General features: G+C 37.2%; 1 protein-coding gene across 8 annotated transcripts in view; it reads left to right on the forward strand.

The window, feature by feature from the left end:
- LOC121430713 (myelin transcription factor 1-like) overlaps positions 1-22,526 on the forward strand; it is an 83,801-nt gene that overhangs the window by 44,667 nt on the left and 16,608 nt on the right. For 4 of the 8 annotated variants that reach the window (XM_041628071.1, XM_041628070.1, XM_041628073.1 and 1 more), the window contains 8 exons: positions 683-2,184; positions 3,002-3,098; positions 5,723-5,763; positions 11,831-11,858; positions 18,270-18,332; positions 18,891-18,989; positions 20,656-21,609; positions 22,206-22,280. In XM_041628071.1, the coding sequence (XP_041484005.1) occupies positions 683-2,184; positions 3,002-3,098; positions 5,723-5,763; positions 11,831-11,858; positions 18,270-18,332; positions 18,891-18,989; positions 20,656-21,609; positions 22,206-22,280 (2,859 nt within the window). The remainder of the gene's footprint in view (positions 1-682; positions 2,185-3,001; positions 3,099-5,722; positions 5,764-11,830; positions 11,859-18,269; positions 18,333-18,890; positions 18,990-20,655; positions 21,610-22,205; positions 22,281-22,526) is intronic. The other 4 variants (XM_041628074.1, XM_041628075.1, XM_041628076.1 and 1 more) reach the window with 2 other exon arrangements.

Below are 22,526 nucleotides of genomic sequence, written 5' to 3' on the forward strand. Positions count from 1 at the left end.
TATTCTTGGGAAAGGGCTAATAGAGGAGATGCATTCACACTTTGGCTGTAGACATGCATAATGATCTATTCTTGGGAAAGGGCTAATAGAGGAGATGCATTCACACTTTGGCTGTAGACTCGCATAATGATTGTTTTGGGGAAAGGGTTAGGTGTTGCATTCACACTTTGGCTGTGGACATGTACAATGATCTACATGTATTGTTCTTGGGAGAAAGTGATCTGTTTCTGTGTATGTACAATAACCGACTATTTTTGTATGAATTCTATTCACATTCAGAAGAGATATTTATTGCATGTGTTCTTTTCTACCACAAAAACATAGTAACACAAGGAAGCAAAAACTTTCTGGGAAGAACTTGCATGTTCATGTGCCTAAATGTTTCACCTTTTTATATAGTGGTAACATTTTTGGTATGGTGATTTAAACTATAACCTTTATTTGAAAATCTCATTCAAAATTTCTTATTGTTGAATGTGTTCCTAATCTCTTCTTGTTCCATTTTATCAAGGAGAGTAGTATCCTTGATAAGTTCACTGATCGTTAAACAGAAATAGAAAACTTAAGTTTAAGCTTGAACAGATGACCTAGGATCCAATTCAGACATCTAGTTTATGGACCCTGCTAGTAATTGGTAAATTGTACATGTAATGTATTTTTTCCTTCATTTTATTCTTTGCAGTGCAAACAGGTGTCCAATTGCAGCAAAGAAGAAAAAGACAGAGCCCGAGCCTCCACCACCAGAGCCAGAGCCTGTTAAAAGGATGAAGCGGTTGTCGAGGAAACGAGGTGCCCCGCCCAGTAATCAGGAGGAGACGGTAGCATCTGTGGCAGAGGAAGGCCCTACCAGCGCCAAGGTGATGGCTTTGAACCCAGACACAGACGATGCAAACTCCATCTCGAGTCAGGATGAAGACGTGCAAGCAAAGTGTAGCCGGAGAGCAATCGTCAACCTCCAGAGACTGATTGATAATGTCACAGAGGAGATCAGACATGAGAAGGAACAAGAGGAAGGAGGGGATGGGAAAGAAGAGGAAGAAGGGGCGCAGAAGAGTGAAGATGCTGCTGCGCCGAAGGATACTGAGAAAGATGAGGGGGATGATGAGGAGAAAGCAGGAAAGCATGAAGAAGGGGATGTGGATGGGGGGAAAGAAAGCGAACAAATGGAAGTAGAAGAGGAAGAAGGGGTAGAAGAGGAAGAAGAGCAAGAAGAGGAGCAACGGGACGATGATACTGCAGTGGAAGATGAGAGCAGAGCGACGGAAGAACAGGTGGATGAAAAGGAAGAGCCACAGGAAGGAGAGGAGGAATGGGCAGGGGAACAAGATAAGATGGATTCTATAGTTGATACGGAAGAGAGTATTGTTGAAGAGGAAGAGGAGGAGGAGAAGGAGGATTCTTCTGTTACAGATGCAGAGACATGTGCTCCGCCTAAGCTCCATAAGGAGTTGGCGTTTCTCAATCAGGACATGCCAGTCTTGGAAACTGCTCCTGACCTAGTCGGAAACAATTCTACACCTGGTGAAGACTGTAAAAGTGGGACCAGTGAAGCGGGAGGACATCAGCAGGTTGAAGTAAAGCGGGAAGGAACACACGATGGAGTAGAGGAGGAGGAAGCATATGGAGATGCCCCATCCTTGGTCATAGATGAACAGTTGTCCTCTAGAAATTCATCCAAAATGGACGAGGATGACAATGGGTTGCCCTTGCACCTGCGAGTTCTCAGTGAACAACTCTCTCAAGAACTTGAAGAAACTCGCAAGAAACAGACAGTGGGGCCAGCCCCGGCGAGTTCTGTGCGAGCGCTCTCCCCTGCTGAAACCCCCCAGGAGAGCCTACCGACCCCCTTATCCAGTGCAATTGTGTCAACTCCACCCGCAGAACAAGGGCAGGAGGAGGAAGAAGAGGAGGAGCTTCCGCCACCATCACCACCACCTAGCAACGAAAGCATTCCAGAGAGAGATTTCTCAAACACCAGCAATCTTGATCTCTCACATGACAGTATGGACATGCTCCCAATGAAGATCAAGCAGGAGGTGATTGATCCCTTAGAGGACAGTGATATCGATATGACGCCGGAAGATCACATGATGTCCCAACTGACTGGAGATCATCAACGGGCACCTACCCCTGTTGTACCAGTTACTGCTGCATCAGCTGCCGCAGCCACAGCCAGCTTGCCGGGTAAGTAAATATCAATGATCCCATCCAATTCAGTAGGACACCATCAGCATATTTTAGCATCCACTTCGCAGACGCTTTAGAATCTGCAAAGTTGAGAATCTTTTGAAAATGCCTGTCAAATCACAATTGACAGAGTAAAGGTTATTGTTAAAAGTTGATAGACCGGGATACCACATTGAATTAATATTCGGACTGGATAAGAAATTACAGATTTGTCATTTGCCCAGAGTCCAGGACAACACAGCTGTTGTGATTTACAGATTTTCGACTGAGGCTGCTATGTTATGAAGGGCTTTTGACACAAGATTATCTGCATTATAGAAAGCATCTGCAAAGTAATTGCTAAAATGCCATTATATCTTGATATCTATCTGCCTTGTGAAAGGTGCTGACGAGACTGAAAATATCACCAAGAATGTCTGGAAAACTACCACAGATCATGAAGAAAATTTGTTGCAAATGCAGTAGAGATCGAGAGATGAGCGCCTCCATGAAATGCCTCTGCTTGTATTAGTTGAAGATACTGTACATGTATACATTTATAATACATAATGTCAATCCAATCTAAATTATAGGTTTTGAACAAGGTCTTGAGGTGAGTGACAAAATTGGCATTGTGAATATGTGCTGGCAGTTTACGTCTTGGAATAATAGAATACATGTAGTTCAAGGTCGAAGAATTACCAGAAAGGTGCTTCATGAACAAAGAACCCTGAAGGAATTTGCGAGTCAAACGTATCTGGGTGTGCTGTATGCATGTATCAGCTCTCTGTTTTTGACAAAATTATCAAAAAGGCTTGTATTTTTATTTTTTTAGCACCTCCTGGGCTGAACTCGGTTGAGTGTAGTAAGTGTCCCACACCGGGATGTGATGGAACAGGGCACGTTACTGGGTTGTACAGTCATCACAGGAGGTAAGTAGCCAGTGTTGATGGTGATGGTGTTGCTTCTGGTAGAAATGATGGTGATAGTGATGTTATGGTCATGGCGGCGATGTTGGTCGCAATTAAGTGGTATTGATTGGTCAAGATGATGATGATGATCAGGCCAAAAAAAATTTTTAACAAAAATAAAAAGATATTAACAGGGTTTACTTTCAAAACTTTATTACTACCTTAATCTTTAATTGGATAAACTTGAACATTCCACTGAATGGGGATTTCCAGGGCTCATTTTTTGTCTCACCTGCGAAGCAGAATGAGACTATAGGCGCCGCTTTTCCGACGACGGCGGCGGCGGCGTCAACATCAAATCTTAACCTGAGGTTAAGTTTTTGAAATGATGTCATAACTTAGAAAGTATATGGACCTAGTTAATAAAACTTGGCCATAAGGTTAATCAAGTATTACTGAACATCCTATTAGAGTTTCATGTCACATGACCAAGGTCAAAGGTCATTTAGGGTCAATGAACTTAGACCATGTTGGAGGATTCAACATCGAAATCTTAACCTGAGGTTAAGTTTTTGAAATGTCATCATAACTTAGAAAATATATGGACCTAGTTCATGAAACTTGGACATAAGGTTAATCAAGTATCACTGAACATCCTGCATGAGTTTCACGTCACATGACCAAGGTCAAAGGTCATTTAGGGTCAATGAACTTAGACCATGTTGGAGGATTCAACATCGAAATCTTAACCTGAGGTTAAGTTTTTGAAATGTCATCATAACTTAGAAAATATATGGACCTAGTTCATGAAACTTTGACATAAGGTTAATCAAGTATCACTGAACATCCTGCATGAGTTTCACGTCACATGACCAAGGTCAAAGGTCATTTAGGGTCAATGAACTTTGGCCGAATTGGGGATATCTGTTGAATTCCCATCATAACTTTGAAAGTTTATGGATCTGATTCATGAAACTTAGACATAATAGTTATCAAGCATCACTGAAAATTTTGTGCAAGTTTCAGGTCTCATGATTAAGGTCAAAGGTCATTTAGGGTCAATGAACTTTGGCCGAATCGGGGGTATCTGTTGAATTACCATTATAACTTTGAAAGTTTATTGGTCTAGTTCGTTAAACTTGGACATTAGAGTAATCAAGTATCACTGAACATCCTGTGCGCGTTTCAGGTCACATGACCAAGGTCAAAGGTCAATGAACTTTGGCCGAATTGGGTGTATCTGTTGAATTACCATCATAACTTTGAAAGTTTATGGATCTGATACATGAAACTTGTACATAAGAGTAATCAAGTATCACTGAACATCCTGTTTGAGTTTCAGGTCACATGATCAAGGTCAAAGGTCATTTAGGGTCAATGAACTTTGGCCGAATTGGGGGTATCTGTTGAATTACCATCATAACTTTGAAAGTTTATTGGTCTAGTTCGTTAAACTTGGACATTAGAGTAATCAAGTATCACTGAACATCCTGTGCGCATTTCAGGTCACATGACCAAGGTCAAAGGTCAATGAACTTTGGCCGAATTGGGTGTATCTGTTGAATAACCATCATATCTCTGTAAGTTTATTGGTCTAGTTCATAAAAAGTGGACATAAGAGTAACCATGTATCACTGAACATCTTGTGCGAGTTAGAGTAGTATTCAAAGTCAGCACTGCTGCTATATTGAACTGCGTGATGCAGGTGAGACAGCCAGAGGCATTCCACTTGTTTTTTTTAGCTTCCAGTGGTCTCTTTAGCAATTCGATGGCTAAATCGCCCCCAGCCCCATGATGATGATGATATTGATGAGGTTGATGGTGATGGTGATGATGATGGTGGTAGTGATGATGAGGATGATGATGGTGGTGGTGATGATGAGGATGATGATGATGATGGTGGTGATGGTGATGATGATGATGATGGTGATGATGGTGGTGGTGATGATGATGATGGTGTTGATGATTGTGATGATTGTGATGATGATGATGATGATGATGGTGATGAAAGTGATGACAGTAATAACTTTGACAATGAATTTGGTTTTTATGATAATGGTAAGTATAATGATTGTGGTGATTGTTATGACTATGATAGTAACAGTCCTGGCCTCCTGGGGGGTGTTTCACAAAGATTTAAGCATGACTTAAGTCGCACTTAAATGCCGACGCGTACATGATATGCAACGCGCGATCTTATTGATAGATACGCATTAGTGCGCATCCTCATGACACGATCTGACCAATGCTGTCACGCCTTTTATACTGCGCACAACTAGACATTTAAGTGCGACTCTAAGTCATACTTAAATCTTTGTGAAACACCCCCCTGATGGAATTAGTGATGATGATAATGAACTGATGTTAAAATTGAAAGCTACAATTGAATAATTAAATGGTGGCTGTGGTAAAATTTCCATTATAAATAAAAATCAAATGTAATCACTAGTAAATATTGTAACTATTCCGTCGGATACTACATCAGTCTCTACAAAAATTAAAGTTCAGTCCATAAAATGAAACAAGCAGATAGCAATGGTTATTTGTCATGGTGAGATTGTGATGTCATAATTGTGTACATAGTCTTTCGTATCATGTCAACAGCTGTTCTTAATGATATTTTTAAACTTTGCTTCCATCCACAGCTTATCTGGTTGCCCTCACAAAGAGAAGATTCCACACCAGTGTAAGTTTCACGTTTTCATTTCATTTTCAGTTGTTCAGAGTAAATTTTTTAAGAAAGTTCTTAGAGCAAGTATGAAGTTTGTGTTTATTATTACATTATGGTAATGTATTTTATGGTTGAAAAGGTATATAACAATCAACCTTAACAATTCTTCAAAATAATAAATGTGCTTTTTACAAGGAGCGTACAGTTCTTCTTTGGGTTAGGGGGAGATGTTTTTAAAATATCTGCCCACATTGATTTTCAATATTCTTTTGTTTAAGAAGTCTAAAACTTGGTTGAAAAAGTGCAAATGATTTACACGTTTGTATAGCTAGATAGAAGGTCAAGTCATATAAATTGATATCTAAAGAGGAAGAGAAGGGGAAACTGACACAGATAAAAGGGAAAACAGGAAAAGAGACAGATTGGCGCGAATTCACAAAGGTGGTTTTGAAAACCCATGGTTAAATCCATGGATTATGCAGATTTCCTATACAAATTACGCTTAATTTTAGAGCGTATCTGGCACGTATATAAAAAATGTCCAATGCTGATGTGCGTTTTCCTCACAGTGTGCCAAATTGACGCCTGTTACCATGGTTAGATACGCTATTTCATTCATGAGTCCACTGTTTGAAGAGTGGACTCGTTAATTCAAAACAGTGGACTATGAATAAAATAGCGTATGTAACCATGGTAACAGGCATCATTTTGGCGCACCGTGAGGAAAGCGCGCATCACAGCATTAGACATTTTTTATAAACGCGCCCGATACGCGCTAAATAAAGCATAATTTATACAGGAAATCTGCATAAACCATGGATTCAACCGTGGGTTTTCCAAACCACCTTTGTGAATTCGGGCCATTGAATTTGTAATACGTATGAAATTTCAAAGAAAAGACAGTAAGAAAGAGCTACATTGACAGAGAGAGTGAAAGAGTGAAATATATTAAATAGGGATACAGTGTGATTGAAAAGACATGCAAAGATAGGGGTGGGGGATCAGAATGAAAAAATCTTTTAAAAGTGATCATGAGGAATATTTTATTATTGAAAAATAATCTGAATTATAGAGAGAATACGTGAGATATAAGTATGTCAATTGTTCTTTTAGTGATGTACTCTGTATGATAGACAAGGAAAATGCAAATGGATAAACAGCATTAGGTAGATAAGAAAGGTCTCTTGATACATGCGCATTTTTAGCAGTTTGCTGAAAATGGGCACAATCCAACAAGAAATGAAGAGAAATGACATTGCAATAATGACTACATCAGAAAGAGTATTTCTAAAGAGAAATGAAAGAGAAATGCCCTGGAAAGCCAATTGACGTCCAGAGGAGCTATTTAGGGGAAGAGAAGGAAGGAGATTGTGATGGTAATGACATCAAACTTACGCACAATGCATCTCGCCACCTGCAATGAAATGGCCTTTATATGCCCATTAACGACCATTTAGAATACAGCTGAAGGGATAGAAAGTTGTCATAAAGTATTACCCATCGTTATCTGTATAGTGCAACTATGTGGAGTGTACGTGAATTCCTTTATTACCAGCTTATACCCATAATATGCAGTGCAATGCACCATTCACAGATGAGATATTTGAAAGGATTAGTTTTATTTTTGAGGAATGTGCACGTACTTGGATGAATAATTTCCCCACTATATTTTCTGAAAGACTTGCAAATTTCTATATTTATTTCTATATTTAAATGTATAATAATAAAGAAGTGTAAATGTGAAGAAAGGAATAGGTATACAAACATGTATATATCCATGTTGATCTACATTTAGTGTACCATACTAGTGTTTTACTAATATTGAGTACTTGGGAGTATGGATGATAAAAATTGCTTATTTGTTTTTGTTCTTCAACTTTTTGAAATGTAAAAGAAGGAAAACAATATATATTTATGCAGTAGATAGTGGACTGTACTCTTTTTAAAAAGGTCAGATGATTAATTTCCAGGTATTTCTCCTCTTTATTGGGCAGACAAGTTAAAGGTCACTTTTATGATTTAAAGTAAATGCACCTGAATGCCATTGAGCATGCAAAAGAGTTGCCTTTCTTACAAAAATAAGAAATTTGTTTTCGTTCTCCATGGTTCCGGCTAAGCGTCGTCGTCGTGTATCCATCGAAGTGTTCGCAAGCATCAATAATTAGAAAGTCAAGGTCGGTAGAAATACAATTACAGTATGAGCACAGATGGTGTGGGCTTGGATATCGAAGGGAGGGGAGAGACGAAGAAAGGAGCGAGGGATGGTGAGAGCTTTGGAGGAAATCGAGGAAGGAATGATGGATCGAAGAGGGGGGGGGATGAAGAAGAAAAGAATACAATTACAGCGTGAGCCCAGATGGTTTGGTTTAGATATCAAAGGCAGAAGAGGGAGGGATAGTGGGAGAAGTGGAGGAAAGTAAGGATGGATAAATGGATGAGACGGAGACTGAAGAAAAAATACAGGACACATTAAATCACAGATGGTATGGGTTTACGTATTGGAGTAGAAGAGGGAGGAATAGTTGGAAGAATGGAGGGAAGAAAGGAAGATGAATCGATGGAATGGAGAGGAAGGATGGAGAAAGGCAAATACAGTTTACAATGTAAGCACAGAATCTGGAATGGCATCAGGTATCGAAGGGAGAAGAGTGAGGGATAGTTGGAGGAATAGAGGAAAGGAAGAAAGATAGATGATTGAATGGAGAGGAATCATGAAAAAGACGACATACAGTTTATGCATTGTAAGCACAGATGGAGTGGCTTCAGGTATCGAAGGGAGAAGAGCGAGGGATAGTTGGAGGAATAGAGGAAAGGAAGAAAGATAGATTGATAGAATGGAGCGGAATCATGAAAAAGGTGACATACAGTTTATACATTGTAAGCACAGATGTAGTGGCTTCAGGTATCGAAAGGGGAAGGGGGAAGGATAGTTGGAAGAAAGGGAGAAAGATAAATTGACGGAATGAAGAGGATGAAGAACAAGAAATATCAAACTTTACATTTAAATCACAGTGTAACAAAGGAAGAAGAGGGAGAGATAGTGAGAGAACTGGAGATAAGAGAGAAAGATAGATTGAGGGATTGGAATGGAAAGAGGAAGAAGAAGAAATACAGCACAGATGGTATGGCTTTAGGTATTGAAGGAGATAAAGGGATGGTGGGAGGAATAGAAGAAAGGGAGAAAGATAGATAGATTGATAGAATGTTGTTTAGACCATCATGTATACAGGTAAAGAAGTTTTAGTTGTGAATAAGAGATGGTTTTGTGTGATGATTATATCCTTGATGTTTTATACATGAGATTGCATCAAAAGATTTTGTTGTCAAGTTGCATAAAAGAGATAAAAGAAAATTGGGGAAAATCCCTTTTCTGGTAAAAAAAAATGAAATATGAGAATATCAATTTTTTTTGGAGATGAAAAATCTACTGTGAATGTGATATTATAAAAGGGTACTTTTACTAGGAGATTAAATGTTAGACAAGAAACACTTTCTCAAATGGCACTGGAAATATGGTATATTAAAGAGATAGGGAATGAGGGGATATTAATAATGAAGCTTAGACAAGATATCATCTGGTTACATAAACGTTTTGCAAGAAATGTATGTTTTCATCCATTTGTAAAGGGCAAGAAGATCTTGTTATTTCATTTGTTGTGTCATTAATTTTGAAGGACTTGGCACATTACTTATGAAATACATGTACACATGACAAGTTTAATCTAAAAAAAAATTGAATAGAAACTGATTCTCTGTGATTATTATACCTTCAGTTGTCCTCTAAAATTTGTAAAGATACTGCTCCAGGAAATTATTATTTTATTAAAGCTCATTAGTGGAGTCTTGAAAGTTACCTTGAAGAGTGACATTTTCCTTTCTGAAGAGGCTTTTAATTTTATAATTTATAGCTTGCTATTTTTGTTTAAATGTCTAGTGGTCAATGACAGTTGTCATTTTACCTGAATGCAAAGGAAGCCTTGTTAAGCAACTAGAGGATTGAAAAGCCTCAAGGAAGCATTATTCCTGTTTTACCAACAGTTACCATTGTAACAGTGCTTCTCAGCCAATCAAAATGAAGAAGAGTTGTCAAATCTGACAACTTTTCAGATGTAAATGCTGATAAAACGCCCCCCCCCCCCCCCCCCCCCGTCCTCTCCAAAGATACATCATTCTAAGAAGGTCTGCGACACATTGCAGCTTAGAGAATATTCACTAATAAGAGCTCAGCTGTATTTAATATTCCTATTGTATATTTCAAATCCATCATCCAGTACATTACTATCAATAGTGTACATGTATTTCTGTTGGATTTGAAAATGCTTTCCAATTCAGGGGGATTACGATGAATAAAACCTGTTAAAAATGTAATGACAAATACCCTTGTTTTAGGTGATACTTTGTTTTGTTTTTATGTTACTCCTGTCTGTTAGATATATGCTTATCAGACATGCCTCTCGTATTGTGTCACAGTAACCAGAATTTAGTTTAGCTACCAATAATGTGCTTTATTATTTTAGGGAATGAATTCATTCCCCATCTGAAATATGCTTCTGAAATATTATTTTATTCAATCTCTATGTATGGATATTTACTAGTTTCACAAACGGCAGCTATTTAATACATTCTAGTGCACTGTGATGTAATCGACCCTCAAACATTGTCACAGCATTTTAAACTCAAGAGATGGATTTTTGTCCAGTCTTAACTATGCTTTGAAAAAGAATAATTCTTTATTCATACCACAGCTAGGTTATATACACTCTAGTATGCTGTTGTGCAATAGACCTTCTGAAATGTTTTCACAGTGGGAGCCCAGCAATGCAAAACCTAACTATGATTTTAAACTACTCTCCAGAGCAATTATCTCAAGATCTTACCTTGCTACCTTGAGAAATATTCTGATCACAATCAGGGATTTATCAATGTAATTCCAGGGTGGGGCTGATATCATTAAGCATCTTGCCAGTGATTTTCACTGATAAATATGTTCTCAGCCAATCAGAGTCAAGCATTTCAGTAGCTTATAACAGCTGTCAATGAAAATTACTGATCTGTTTCTTCTTGAAGCAATCCCCAGGCTCCATCCACCTGGAAAGATGGTTGGAAAGATGATTCTGTTCATTGAATCAAAAAGAACGATGAGAATTTAAGATAATTAGTGCAGGCACAATCGCAGTAATCTTATTTTCTTATTACACATTGGAACATGCTCTTCAGACTTTTTCATCTGATATTGTATTGGGACCTGACTTTCAAATTATGAAAATTGCCACTTGCATGGAATGAGAATGTTACATTTGCTGATAAATTGCTTTTGATGAAAATGAAGATAATTTCAAGTATAAAGTGTAATTTTTTAAAGATGTTTGAAAAGGAATTGTTCAATGCGATTTGATTTTTATAATGAGCCAAAACACCTTTTAGTTGAAAAAAAACTCCTGTGAATGTGCTACTTGGTTTTACACAAAAAGGACTCTTAAATGCATTCAGGGATGAAAAATATGAAATGAATGATACTGAAAATGGTGAGTAAATGTATAGGGGAAGGGCTCAGAAGAAGAGGCAGCTGGTTTTTTTTTTATACCTTTTAAACATTTTTTAACGTGCCCCACAGACAAAGTGTTTGGCCAAATGGTATAATTCTGGCATATCGTGATTGTAAAAAATGAGATGAGAGTTGCATCTGTGCCCCAGAGCATCAATTTTACAGGATGCGGTCTTTCAGATTGAGTATCGTAATTCTCATTTGATTTATGATGTACAGTAGACACGCTTTTTAGGGAATTGCATCTGATTTCATATCCTGAAATTGCTCAAATTAATCAAATATCTATCCCCGGTGCTGATGAATTATTCAATGCACCAAATATGGCCGTACCCTTCTCTTTTTCACAACATCTGTTAATGTAATATATGATTTGTCATGTTTTCTTTAATGTACATGCTTGTGTATCTTATTACAATGAAATGAAATCATAATTTACTAATTTTTATCATGTGGTTTATTGCCATTAATCTCATATATTTTATTTGTTCAATCTGAAAGTAGGCCTAATCACCATTTTATTTATTTCTTTTACAGTACTACAATTACATGAACATGTTTTGAAGTAAGCAATTTTGATATTTTAGTGCATACTCTGTTTAATTTGTGTAAATGTCTTTGTGAATGAATATGAATAATGCCACTCATATGCATGTACATGTATTATATTTGCCTGTATATTTTAGAGCACCATATTAAAGTTGCACTTTAGATTTGTATGTAAAAGTCATGGGATTTGCCTGGATTTGGAATTTCATATAGCTTGCATGCAGTGTCTAATGCTGTATTATTTGTATGGATCCATAATGATATGACTTAAAGAGCATAGCAACAAGCATACAATCATTTACAAAGGAATTCTCTATCTTAAAATCAAGTATAACCCCTGCAATTTATTAGTTATTTACAATATTTTGCTGGTGTGCACTCAGTGACTTGCTATACATATACCGTGTTTACCCTTGATCAGCTTTTGGTTTAGAACCAAAAGCGATGCAGAATCGGCTTTTGGTTTATCTCGCACTGCGTGTACACACTGTTACAGCTCGCGGTTCAGAACCGCGAGCCGATGCAAAAACCTGAAATGATATGCACACCAACAATATAGGTCATAATAAAGACAAGGCTGGATCCTTGCGCTTACAATTACGTCACAATGGTAAAGTAAATGAAATGCGCACAAATTGCCGATCGATGCAGAATCGGCTTTCTGTTTACACGTATAGTAAAAAAAGCTGATTCTGCATCGGCTCGGGGTTCTGAACCTACTACTTTGGTGGTGCAAAATTGCCGGTTCTGAACCGTGAGCCGATGCAAGTTAATCACGTTTACACGCTATGAAAAAGCCGATGCTGCAAAAGCTGATTAAAGTGTAAACATGGTAATAAAGAAATTGCTATTCAAGTTTGTAAATGCAAATGTGCCAGTGATACCTATTGAATGCTGTTGAAATTAACATTCATTTGCAAATGCATCTCTAGCACCATTGATTAAATTGATTTGATGTGAGTGTATGTTGTCCTTTCTTTTCCTCTTCACACACACACACATACAAACACACACAAATAATTATTGAAGTAGTTCCGAACTGGAAGATATAATTGTGGCTTTATAGCTTTATCCTCTTTATAGATTTTCATTTAATAACATAACTATTACTCTTGCTCTGTTTTGTACATTGGAAAATCATTAATTAAATAGAATAAACCTTTGCATTTGTGATAGATACATGTATATAGTGGACAAGATATGGCAGGTCAAATTAAGACTTTTTTTAAACAGCTTCCACTTTTAGCATCTCCATGCTTCTGTGTCACTTGTATTTGCAATATTCTTTTTTCCCCTTCTTCTTTCCCTATTTGCTTTATCTTGTTCTGTTCATCTTTTTTTTCTCTCTGCCTCTCCCGCACAATTTTTTGTTTTGCCCCGCCCCCTTCCATCTCTTAATTCTCTTCTCCCTTGAGTTCATCTGTGTTTTTGGTTTGTGCCCTTTCTTTCATTCATATCTTATTTACAATCTGTCATCGTTCAAATCAGTGTACTTTAATTCACACAAACCATATACATAATATAAACTATTATTAAAGTCCGAACTTCTCCATGCACTCGGTTTCGATGTATTAATCACCGAAATACACATTATAGTTTTAATGTATAGGCCTATATATAGCTTTTGATGAAAATCATTGTGATGGCTCCTCTTTCATACTACAGTAGTTTTGTATTCATAACAAACACATTTATAGGAATTTTAACATTGTCCCCATTTGGCCCCCTTATCATTAATTTGAATGAACATTATGAACAGGGGAAAGCGACCCTATTCAATCTTAATGTTGTAGTTTGATGAAAAAACCCAGATGAACATGTTCTTATATTGTTGACTCAGAAATCAGTTGCCAAACTACATGTACAGTACAGGGAATAATTTTGCTTTACAAATTTTAATTGCATTTTGGGTCATAAGAGAAAAGCTTTCAACTATGTACAGTCCTACATGTATGTATGTAAAAATATGCTTTACAAAAGACTTCATGCATAGCAGTGAGCAAATTGCGATGCGATACCAGGAAAATGATTCCCTGCAGTATATGCAGAGCTCACAAAGCTAACAACAATGAACTGAATATATTTTTGAGGGAAAGTACTTTAGTTAGAATTTGTTCCATTTCACATTGTTCCATCTAGAATTATTACTTAAGAATGATGAACCAGTTACACTTGAGCTTTGGAGTACTTCAAGATTTTAATATAATTATGAGAAACACCTGCAACATGTACCCGCCATTCCAATTTAAATCACCCTATTTCTGCCCAGGTCAATTCAGGCCTGCCACAATTACGCAAACGTAGTGGAAATTAACCTATTTTCCTGTGACACAATGAAAAAATCTGCATCGTGAAAATAGTGCTGAAATTACTCGTCTGAAAGCCCCCTCTATATCACCCTCTATCACTGCAATATCTCCACTACTTTCACATTGTTCTTCCCGTCTAAAAGCTCTGCATTGAGGGTCATTTCTAGGCCTCGGCTTTAATTGCCTCAGATGTGGCAAACTTTTACAAAAGTCACTGGTCAACAAAAATCTCACGTCTAGATATCTTGAAAATAATGCTGAAATTACTCGTCTGAAAGACTCCCTCCATATTTTATCCCTTTATCAGTGCAACCTTTTCACTGCTTTCCCCCATTGTTCTTCCAGTATGAAAGGTCTGCTCTGAAGGTCATATCTAGGTCATGACATTTATCGCCTGAGATGCGCCTATATCTCATCTTACAAAAGACAAATCTCAAGTTCATAGATCCTTTGTTGTCATGGATATTTCATTTTTTTTCATCAAACTTTATGAATTATGCGATTGCATCAGGCTGGATTGCATTGGGGTATTTTAAACTCTGGGAAAGTGCTCTAAAATATTCTGATCTACTTTCATATTTAGGGATTTTTTTTACATCTTTCATGCCCGGGGGGGCCACTTACATTGACGAGTGGATACCATGCGCGACCAAAAAAACACGTAAAAAGGATGTCCTTTTCACGATAGGGCACGTTACGTACGTAACGTGATAAGGGTGTCAAAAACACAAAAATAATGAAAAAAGGGTATCTATTTCGCTAGGAAAATTACGTGTTTAGGGTCGAATTTGCGGGGATGATAAAACAAAATTAAAATGTTTTATAAAGGATGTCCTTTTTGCCCCAACACTACGTGTTTAGAGTCCTATTTGGGCGAGGTGTATAAGGTGGGGTCGTACTAAACCAAATAAGGTAAAGCCGACGACCGAAGGACCCGTAACAATAAAACGTTCCTGTACTTGTTTAGGGGTTCACTTCAGGGAATATTTGCCAAGAGTATCGTTTTGTTTCCAATACTTGTTAAGGGTAGGGTTTCACACGCCAATACTTGTTAAGGGGTGCATTTTCAGAATATGGAAATTACGTGTTTAGGGTGCTTTTCGAGACCCCATGGTCGCGCATGGTATCCACTTGTGAATGGAAGTGGCCCCCCCGGGCTTTCATTACCATATTTCTACCATTTTGTATTTTTTTTATCTTGTATGCTTTGCAGCAGATTAATCTTATCCCATGAAGTCTATCTCTACCTTTCTCTCTCTATAATCCTCTTCATTCCTTTATCTTCCCTGTTCATGTTATATTCGAAGCGGAAATTCAATCAGGAAATGAGGGACCGTGATTGCATGTTTTAATCAGTGAGCAGTTTGTTGGTTAGGTTCTGTCTATTAGTTTTTTCATCATTGTGAATTTTTTAAAGATGGTGAAGGACAAGACAAATCAAAAAGAAAAATCTTTTGCTAGGGATATTGGGTAATTTGGGTTCCCAGCCCATCAGGGAAATCGGGTAAAATTATTTTACTTTTTTCCAGTCAGAAAAATGCCTCAAATGAGGGAAAAATCAGGGAATTTTGATCAGCCCAAAAGCCAAAAGCATGGTAGTCAGTCAGACTGAATGACTGGGTATGGTGGTACATTTAGTTTTTGAAAATACATGTTTTTCACTGCAACAGCTTAGAAAACATGCAAAACTGGGAATGGGGTTAAATAATTATCAGGGAATTTTCAAACTATATCAGGGAAAAATTAGGGAATTTTGTTTTATTGAAAAGCTGGGAATCCTGAATAAAGTTTGACCTATTAGGAATCAAGATGTGATGTCAACATGCTATTCTTGAACAAAATTAAAGATTATTCCATTTATATTTAACCTTCCTAGCTCCATAGAATAGGTTGACTTTTTCCAGACAAATCCTACCTGTCACTTTTCATTGTCTATCTATCACATTATAGTCTCCTTGAAATCTTAACTTTGCTTCAAACGAAATACATGGGGATTATGGCCATTATTGACCTTCAAATTCATGCATTATGAATCAGTTTCACATTCATTGTTTAAAGATTAAATGTTTGTCAGAGATAGGCTTAAGATTGTATCGTTGATATTTTGGGCTTGATTAATTGCAAAATTTTCCTTTTGTTTTTTTTTTAATTGTATTTCTTGTTTTTGCTGTAAAATTTTGAAAGGTACACTGTAGTCTGATAATTATTCCTTTTATTGAAAGAATACTCATACAAGTATTATTCCGTTTTAAATCAGTTTGCATTTTAGCCTTCATTCCTAGTTTCCTTAGCATTGTACACTCATTTTAACATTCTAATAGATTCCTTTGCTGCCTCTATCCTGTTTAAAAAGAAATTAAGAGATTTATGGTGCTTGCATTCATCCGCCTTCGTTTAATATTTAAATTCTAGTCTTATTCAAGTCTCAATTTGAACTGTCTCACACAACTTGTAGTCTTCTTCACAGGTGTTCAACTTTGTTTCATGTTCCAATATGTATTCACAATCCTGCCTCGTGTTTTTCATTGTCACTGTTGTTTTGTACCATCTTATTTGGTGTCCTATCAGGCTACAATCCACCATGGAAATCTTTTTACCAGCTTTCAACAGTACTGCAGTATCTTCATGTAGGTCTGGATGATCAGACTACTCCAAATGCTTATTCATGGTACACATCAAACTCGAAACTCATTTTCAAGTTTTCAAAGATAATTCCTCGAAGGAGAGAAGTTACTGCATGCAAAAGTTGTTTTTAAAATTTTATTTCTACAACTTAAGTATTTATTTATCCATCTTTTGGTGATTTAAATTCCTGATATGTGAGATTTAAAAACAGATTTTCATACACTGTAAACCCTTTAATTTTTCGTTCAAACAATAACATTGACAATTGAATCCTAGTGATTATAAGGATTTCATTTGATAATTGGTTTTTGAGTTGTTGTTTTCCCATTTTTGTTAATTAATTGGAAATTTATGTGATTCTGAGGCTTCTTACAGATTAGAAGAAAAAAATGTTTTTTTTAACAAACTGAAAATTTCAAAATGCTTCATTAACCTCACATCCTGAATTCACAAGTTGTGAATATTCTACTCGATTTCTTTTAACTTTGCCGTTCAATATACATTACCCTAACAATTTTCATTTTGTTTTTATTTCATTATTTTTTTAAAGAAAGGGGGATAACTGCCTGATATTAGAATAGACTGAAGAAGAAGCAGAATAGGAATAGGTCTTTAAAAGTTGCAGCAAGTTCTCATTACAATTATTCAAAATACTTCTTGTAACTTGGCAAAATGGTGATTAATCAATTTTTTTTTTCTTAATTGGACTTTTCTCAACTATTCTAACTTGATTCATTATTTCTTGTAGTTCTGGACCCCACCCTAGATTGTAAATTGGGCTGCTTTGCCAAATTTCTAATCAAGAATTAATCATGAATATGTTTTAACTCAATTAGATGCACTGTTTCTTCTTAAGAGAGTATTTTATCATTCTATAGCGAAAGCAAGTTTCATGGATCTTGGTGGATTTCCTTCTGAATATTCTTTCAAATTTTCTTTTTACTTTTGTCATGTTTCTGCTTATCTACTCATAAATCCTACATATCCTTTTTCCACACCTTTCTAATTAATATAAACCCATATATTGTCAAGGTTTCAAACTAACATCTACCTTTGCTCATATTTAAAATCCGTACTTATGACTATTTTTATTAATTTCTTGCTTGGGTTTCTTCAATTCATTATATTGAATTCTTCAATTCTTTGTATCATGTTTTCAAGCTATTATTCTATAGATGCATGCATCGTGAACTTTAATTGCATTTCTTTTAATTAACGAACCATTTTTCTCAGTGCTTGCTCATCACATGATCATTTGTTTTGAAATTGTATCCAGCTGTAATTCTAACTCACGTTTTCATTGTTTTTCACAACATTGTGTGGATGCATTATTTGTCTTCTAGTTATCTAATTTATCATCTTCAGATGATAAATTTTGTTTTGGGTTGTTATTTTGATTGATAATATACCATATTTGTTGTTTTACCATTTATATATTCAATACTGCATTCTTTCTGAATGGAACTAATTCTGTTATATTTTTGTGTTCTAAGGTGTCCAACTCCTGGATGTTCGGGTAGAGGCCATGTCAATAGTAACAGAAATTCACATCGCAGGTAAGGCAAAATTAGAACAAAATATTATAGTATTGCAACTGTTTTTCCCCCTAATTGTTTATTTAGAAAATCAGTCTTCTGTATGTCAGTAATTCAGGAAATGCTTGTTTGATGTGTCTTTATTTTATACTAAGGTAGTTTGTCAGCCTGAAAATATTTAAGACACAAACTCTCATTGGAACTTTGATCAACTAGTGGGTCTTCACACAAGACTAGTACAGATACAACTTGCTTTTTGAATTTCTCTGCACAAGTCACTGCTAGGACTTTAGGCTGGACATTCAGACCACTTTCCTCAAGTTAAGGGATTTGGGCAGCAAAGATTCTTGGGAATGCATGTGGTTGTACTGATATTTCTTCAGCATAAATCTAGTTGCAAATTTGTTCAAAAATAAATATCACAGCAGTAACATTGCGTCTTTTTGTTATTAATAATTTTTACAACCCTTCACATTTCTCTTTCTCCCCCCCCCCCTGTCTCACCTATATCTCTGCTCCATTCCCTCTGTTGTATTTCTGTCTCTTTCATTCTGCTTTTCTTGTTCTTCCTCTCTCCAGTTTATCAGGTTGTCCCAAAGCAGCTGCTGAAAAGTTAGCCATGATGCACCAGGGCCCGCCTCCGGCACCTAAATATTCAAACGATACCAGGCTCATGGGGTATGTTCAATCTTTCTTTCTAATCTTTGTCGTTAATGACAATATTTTACAGATTACTAGCCTATAAATATCTTTCATATTGAAAGATATTCATATTGAATTGAGCAGAAGTATGGACTATCAATATGACGTGACAGGGCATGATTTTAGAATTCAATTGGGCATGGCCAGGGCACTTGAAGGAAAGGGAAGACAGTACTCACTTAAGGGGCATCCACAACCATTAAAAAAGGGCATCAATAATGAAATATACTTTTCAATGGGACACTTGCACTGGATTGGGGCACCAAGGCTACTGGGCCTGTTATTTTAGCCTTAAAGGGGAAGTTCACCCTGAAGAAAACTTTGTTGTAAAAATAGCAGAAAAAATATTAAAAAATATTGGTGAAGGTTTGAGGAAAATCCGCCAAAGAGTAAGAAAGTTATTAGAGTTCAAAGTTTTGGATTTGTGACGTCATAAACGAGCAGCTGCCCCATGTGTTATGTAATATAAAATGCATGAATTTGAAATTTTGTATGGTTCCTGATGACTTAATTTTGTTTTCTATTCATGATCGGGTGTGAAATTATTTGTCTATTGATATACATAAGGTACAGTGAAAAAAAACCATTTTTAATTTTCTGAGTCAATGAAATTTCATTGATTTTTTTACCATTCGCTATGTAAGAATGCTGCTCGCATATGACGTCACAAATCAAATAATTGAAATTATAATAACTTTTTAAATATTTGATGATTTTTTTCTCAAACCTTTGGCAATATTTTTTATTATTTTTTCTGCAATTTTTACAATAAACTTTTTGTCAGGGTGAACTTCCCCTTTAAGTCCACATTTCTATAAAGGGGAATCCGAGGCCTTGGATGGCCTTCGTTTGTTTTGAGCCCTGATTTGAGCTTTGAGCTAGCATTATGAAGCAAGATAGCCTCTTTATTGTTTTTTTTTGGGGGGGGTGGTAGGGGTTGTTTAGGTTTTTTATGATGCATAAATGTTTGGGATTGTAATTTTGTGTGGATTATTGACAGATGCCCTGAGTATTTGTGACTGGTCCTAGCTCAAGGAAACAAATACATGTAATAAGTGAAAATATAATGATTGAGCGCTTTAAGATGACCTAATCTTGTATTTTGTATTTGAAAGAGCTGTGAAAGATATTGGTCTTTCGATTGTTCTTGTCTGTTCTTCTAGTTACAAAATATGCTTGGGGATACCTGGGGAGTGTTTCATCAACATTTTTGTCTGACAACTTTGCTTAATTTTGATTGGCTGAGAAGCACTGTGACTATGGTAATTGTCAGATAAAACACGATTTGTCGGATAAAACGCCCGACAAGTTCTTCATGTAACGCTTCCCTGTCGGATTAAAAGGGATTTTTCAGATGAAATATCCGTCAAGTTATTTCATGCTCCCCTGGAGAGCATGAAATAACTTGGAAGACATTTCATCTGATAAGTCCTGTGTTTATCAGACAAATCCTGTTTTATGATCTGTTTCCTCTCCTGAACATGCATCGAATAGAAAGAAAATGTTCTGCTCTCCTTGCATGGTTAAGAACATTTTAATCAATCACTGTAAATAAATTGTTATTTCATTCGTATGATACACTGTTTTTGTTTTGGATGATGCATTTAATTTTGGAATGTCATTTTGTGTGGTTTTACACTAGGAAACCGATGTATTGCTTACAAGAAATGGAATCCATGAACAGTGCAACAACCAACAGCTCCACCACCACTCCACGTTCTACTCCGTCAGAGAAGGTCAGTGCAAAGCCTTTCTCGATAGATTCTTTCATGGCATTCAACCCTGCCACAGGACTCTACACAGCGACCGGTAGCCACAAGCGCATCGCTCCCAAGGTCATATCAGCTGCCGAGCTCATGCCACCCAGTAAGCGTCCTGCGATGCCTAACGACGGAACGGTGGACAATCGGGAGGCGACACTCGCAGCAGCGGCGATTAACCTATCCTTGAAGACCATGCCGGGCATGATGCCCCACCTGGCCATACCCATGCAGTTCCCGCCACCGATGACGCCACCAAGCTCGGTGCAGCAACAGCCTTTAGACCTGGTGAAGATCGACAGCAACGGCACCCTAGACCTGAGCATGAAATCCACCAAGATGGACAGCCAACATCAGCCAGCTGCAACGGCCCTTTCTCATCTCCCTGGCCCTATGACGGCTAACACACCGCCGCCACAGTCCTCTCTCCCCTTGACCTCCCAATCGAGCTTGGTCCAGCTGTCCATCCCGCAGCCCATCATGCCAAACCCTGTCTACTCTGGAAGCTATTCCTTCCCACCCATGTCTCCTATGGTCCAGACAACCACGTCCAACAACTCGCCGACGATCCTCCAGATCCCAAGGTCTTACGATCAAGCTGTGGACTTCTCCGCCCCCAAGAAGCCGCAGTACCCCCTCCTCACCAGTTTCCCCCATACTCCATTGAGTGCGCCCCTGACGCCCCTCAGCAGTTCGTTGGTGTCTCTCCCTGGGTCACTGCCCTGCAACGTTCCTCTCACCTCTGGGGGAGGTGTCCTCACCCCCATCGCTCCCAATGCCGTGGTGTCGACTGGTGGAAACGTATCGCTGACCGGTTTCGGGAAAGAAGAACCATCGTAAGTATTTTCATCCACTCTGATACTCGCATGCCCTGTTTTTTTGCCTGTAGAATAATAATAATGCATATTGTCAAAAGTATGAAGTAACAAGCTAAATTTTCAATTACAAAAAATCAAATAACAGCTGCCTATTCATAACCAGCTGCTTAGAATGCAAAATGTTTAGAGAAATTTGCACCAAGTAAATTTCAAATTTGAATACACTGTAGAAGAGAAAGATAGCCCTATAATCCTAACTCTGAGAAAATTCACAAGCAACAAGTGCAATGCATGTAGACCTCTACAAGTGACTCCTGAATTTAACATCCAAAAGGAAAATGTCTGAATTCTTTTCATGTTGTTGTCATGTTCAAAGGGTCTAGAAATTACGATTGTGTTTTGCTTAGCATAGTATATTTGAAGGTTCGCCATGATAATCATTTGCAAATCAAACTAATTCCATTTGTTGACTAACTTGTATTGTTTCTCTCCATTTTATTCTCCTTGTTGCTTCATGCGAACTAACATACTCATTCCATTTCCATCTTTGCTTCCTTCCCCTTTCCCCATTAAACAACGTTCCCTTTTACACCAATGACTTTTAAAAATTCAAGCAGTCCTATGAAAAAACAAAACAAAATGAGCTTTGTTCCTAAAGCTCTGTTTGAGCCGCGACGGGAGCCTCTAAGGTATGATAATCGTCTTATCCATTCAGGGGACAATTTTCAAAATTATGTCAGAAATTCTTTACTCTTTCTATCTGATATTGCTTTATCAGCACTGCATGGATATTATGAAGCGATAATCATGAAAAGTCAATGATTTCAAAGCCATGAATAAAGTATGACTTGTTTTTTGATTTATTGGAAAAATTGTTCCCCTGGTGGTCATGTCCGTTGTCAAAATTATGCGAATCTCACTGACTCGATTTGGTG

Source organism: Lytechinus variegatus, chromosome 17 (genome assembly GCF_018143015.1).
Source record: "Lytechinus variegatus isolate NC3 chromosome 17, Lvar_3.0, whole genome shotgun sequence".
Classification (NCBI taxonomy): Eukaryota; Metazoa; Echinodermata; class Echinoidea; order Temnopleuroida; family Toxopneustidae; genus Lytechinus; species Lytechinus variegatus.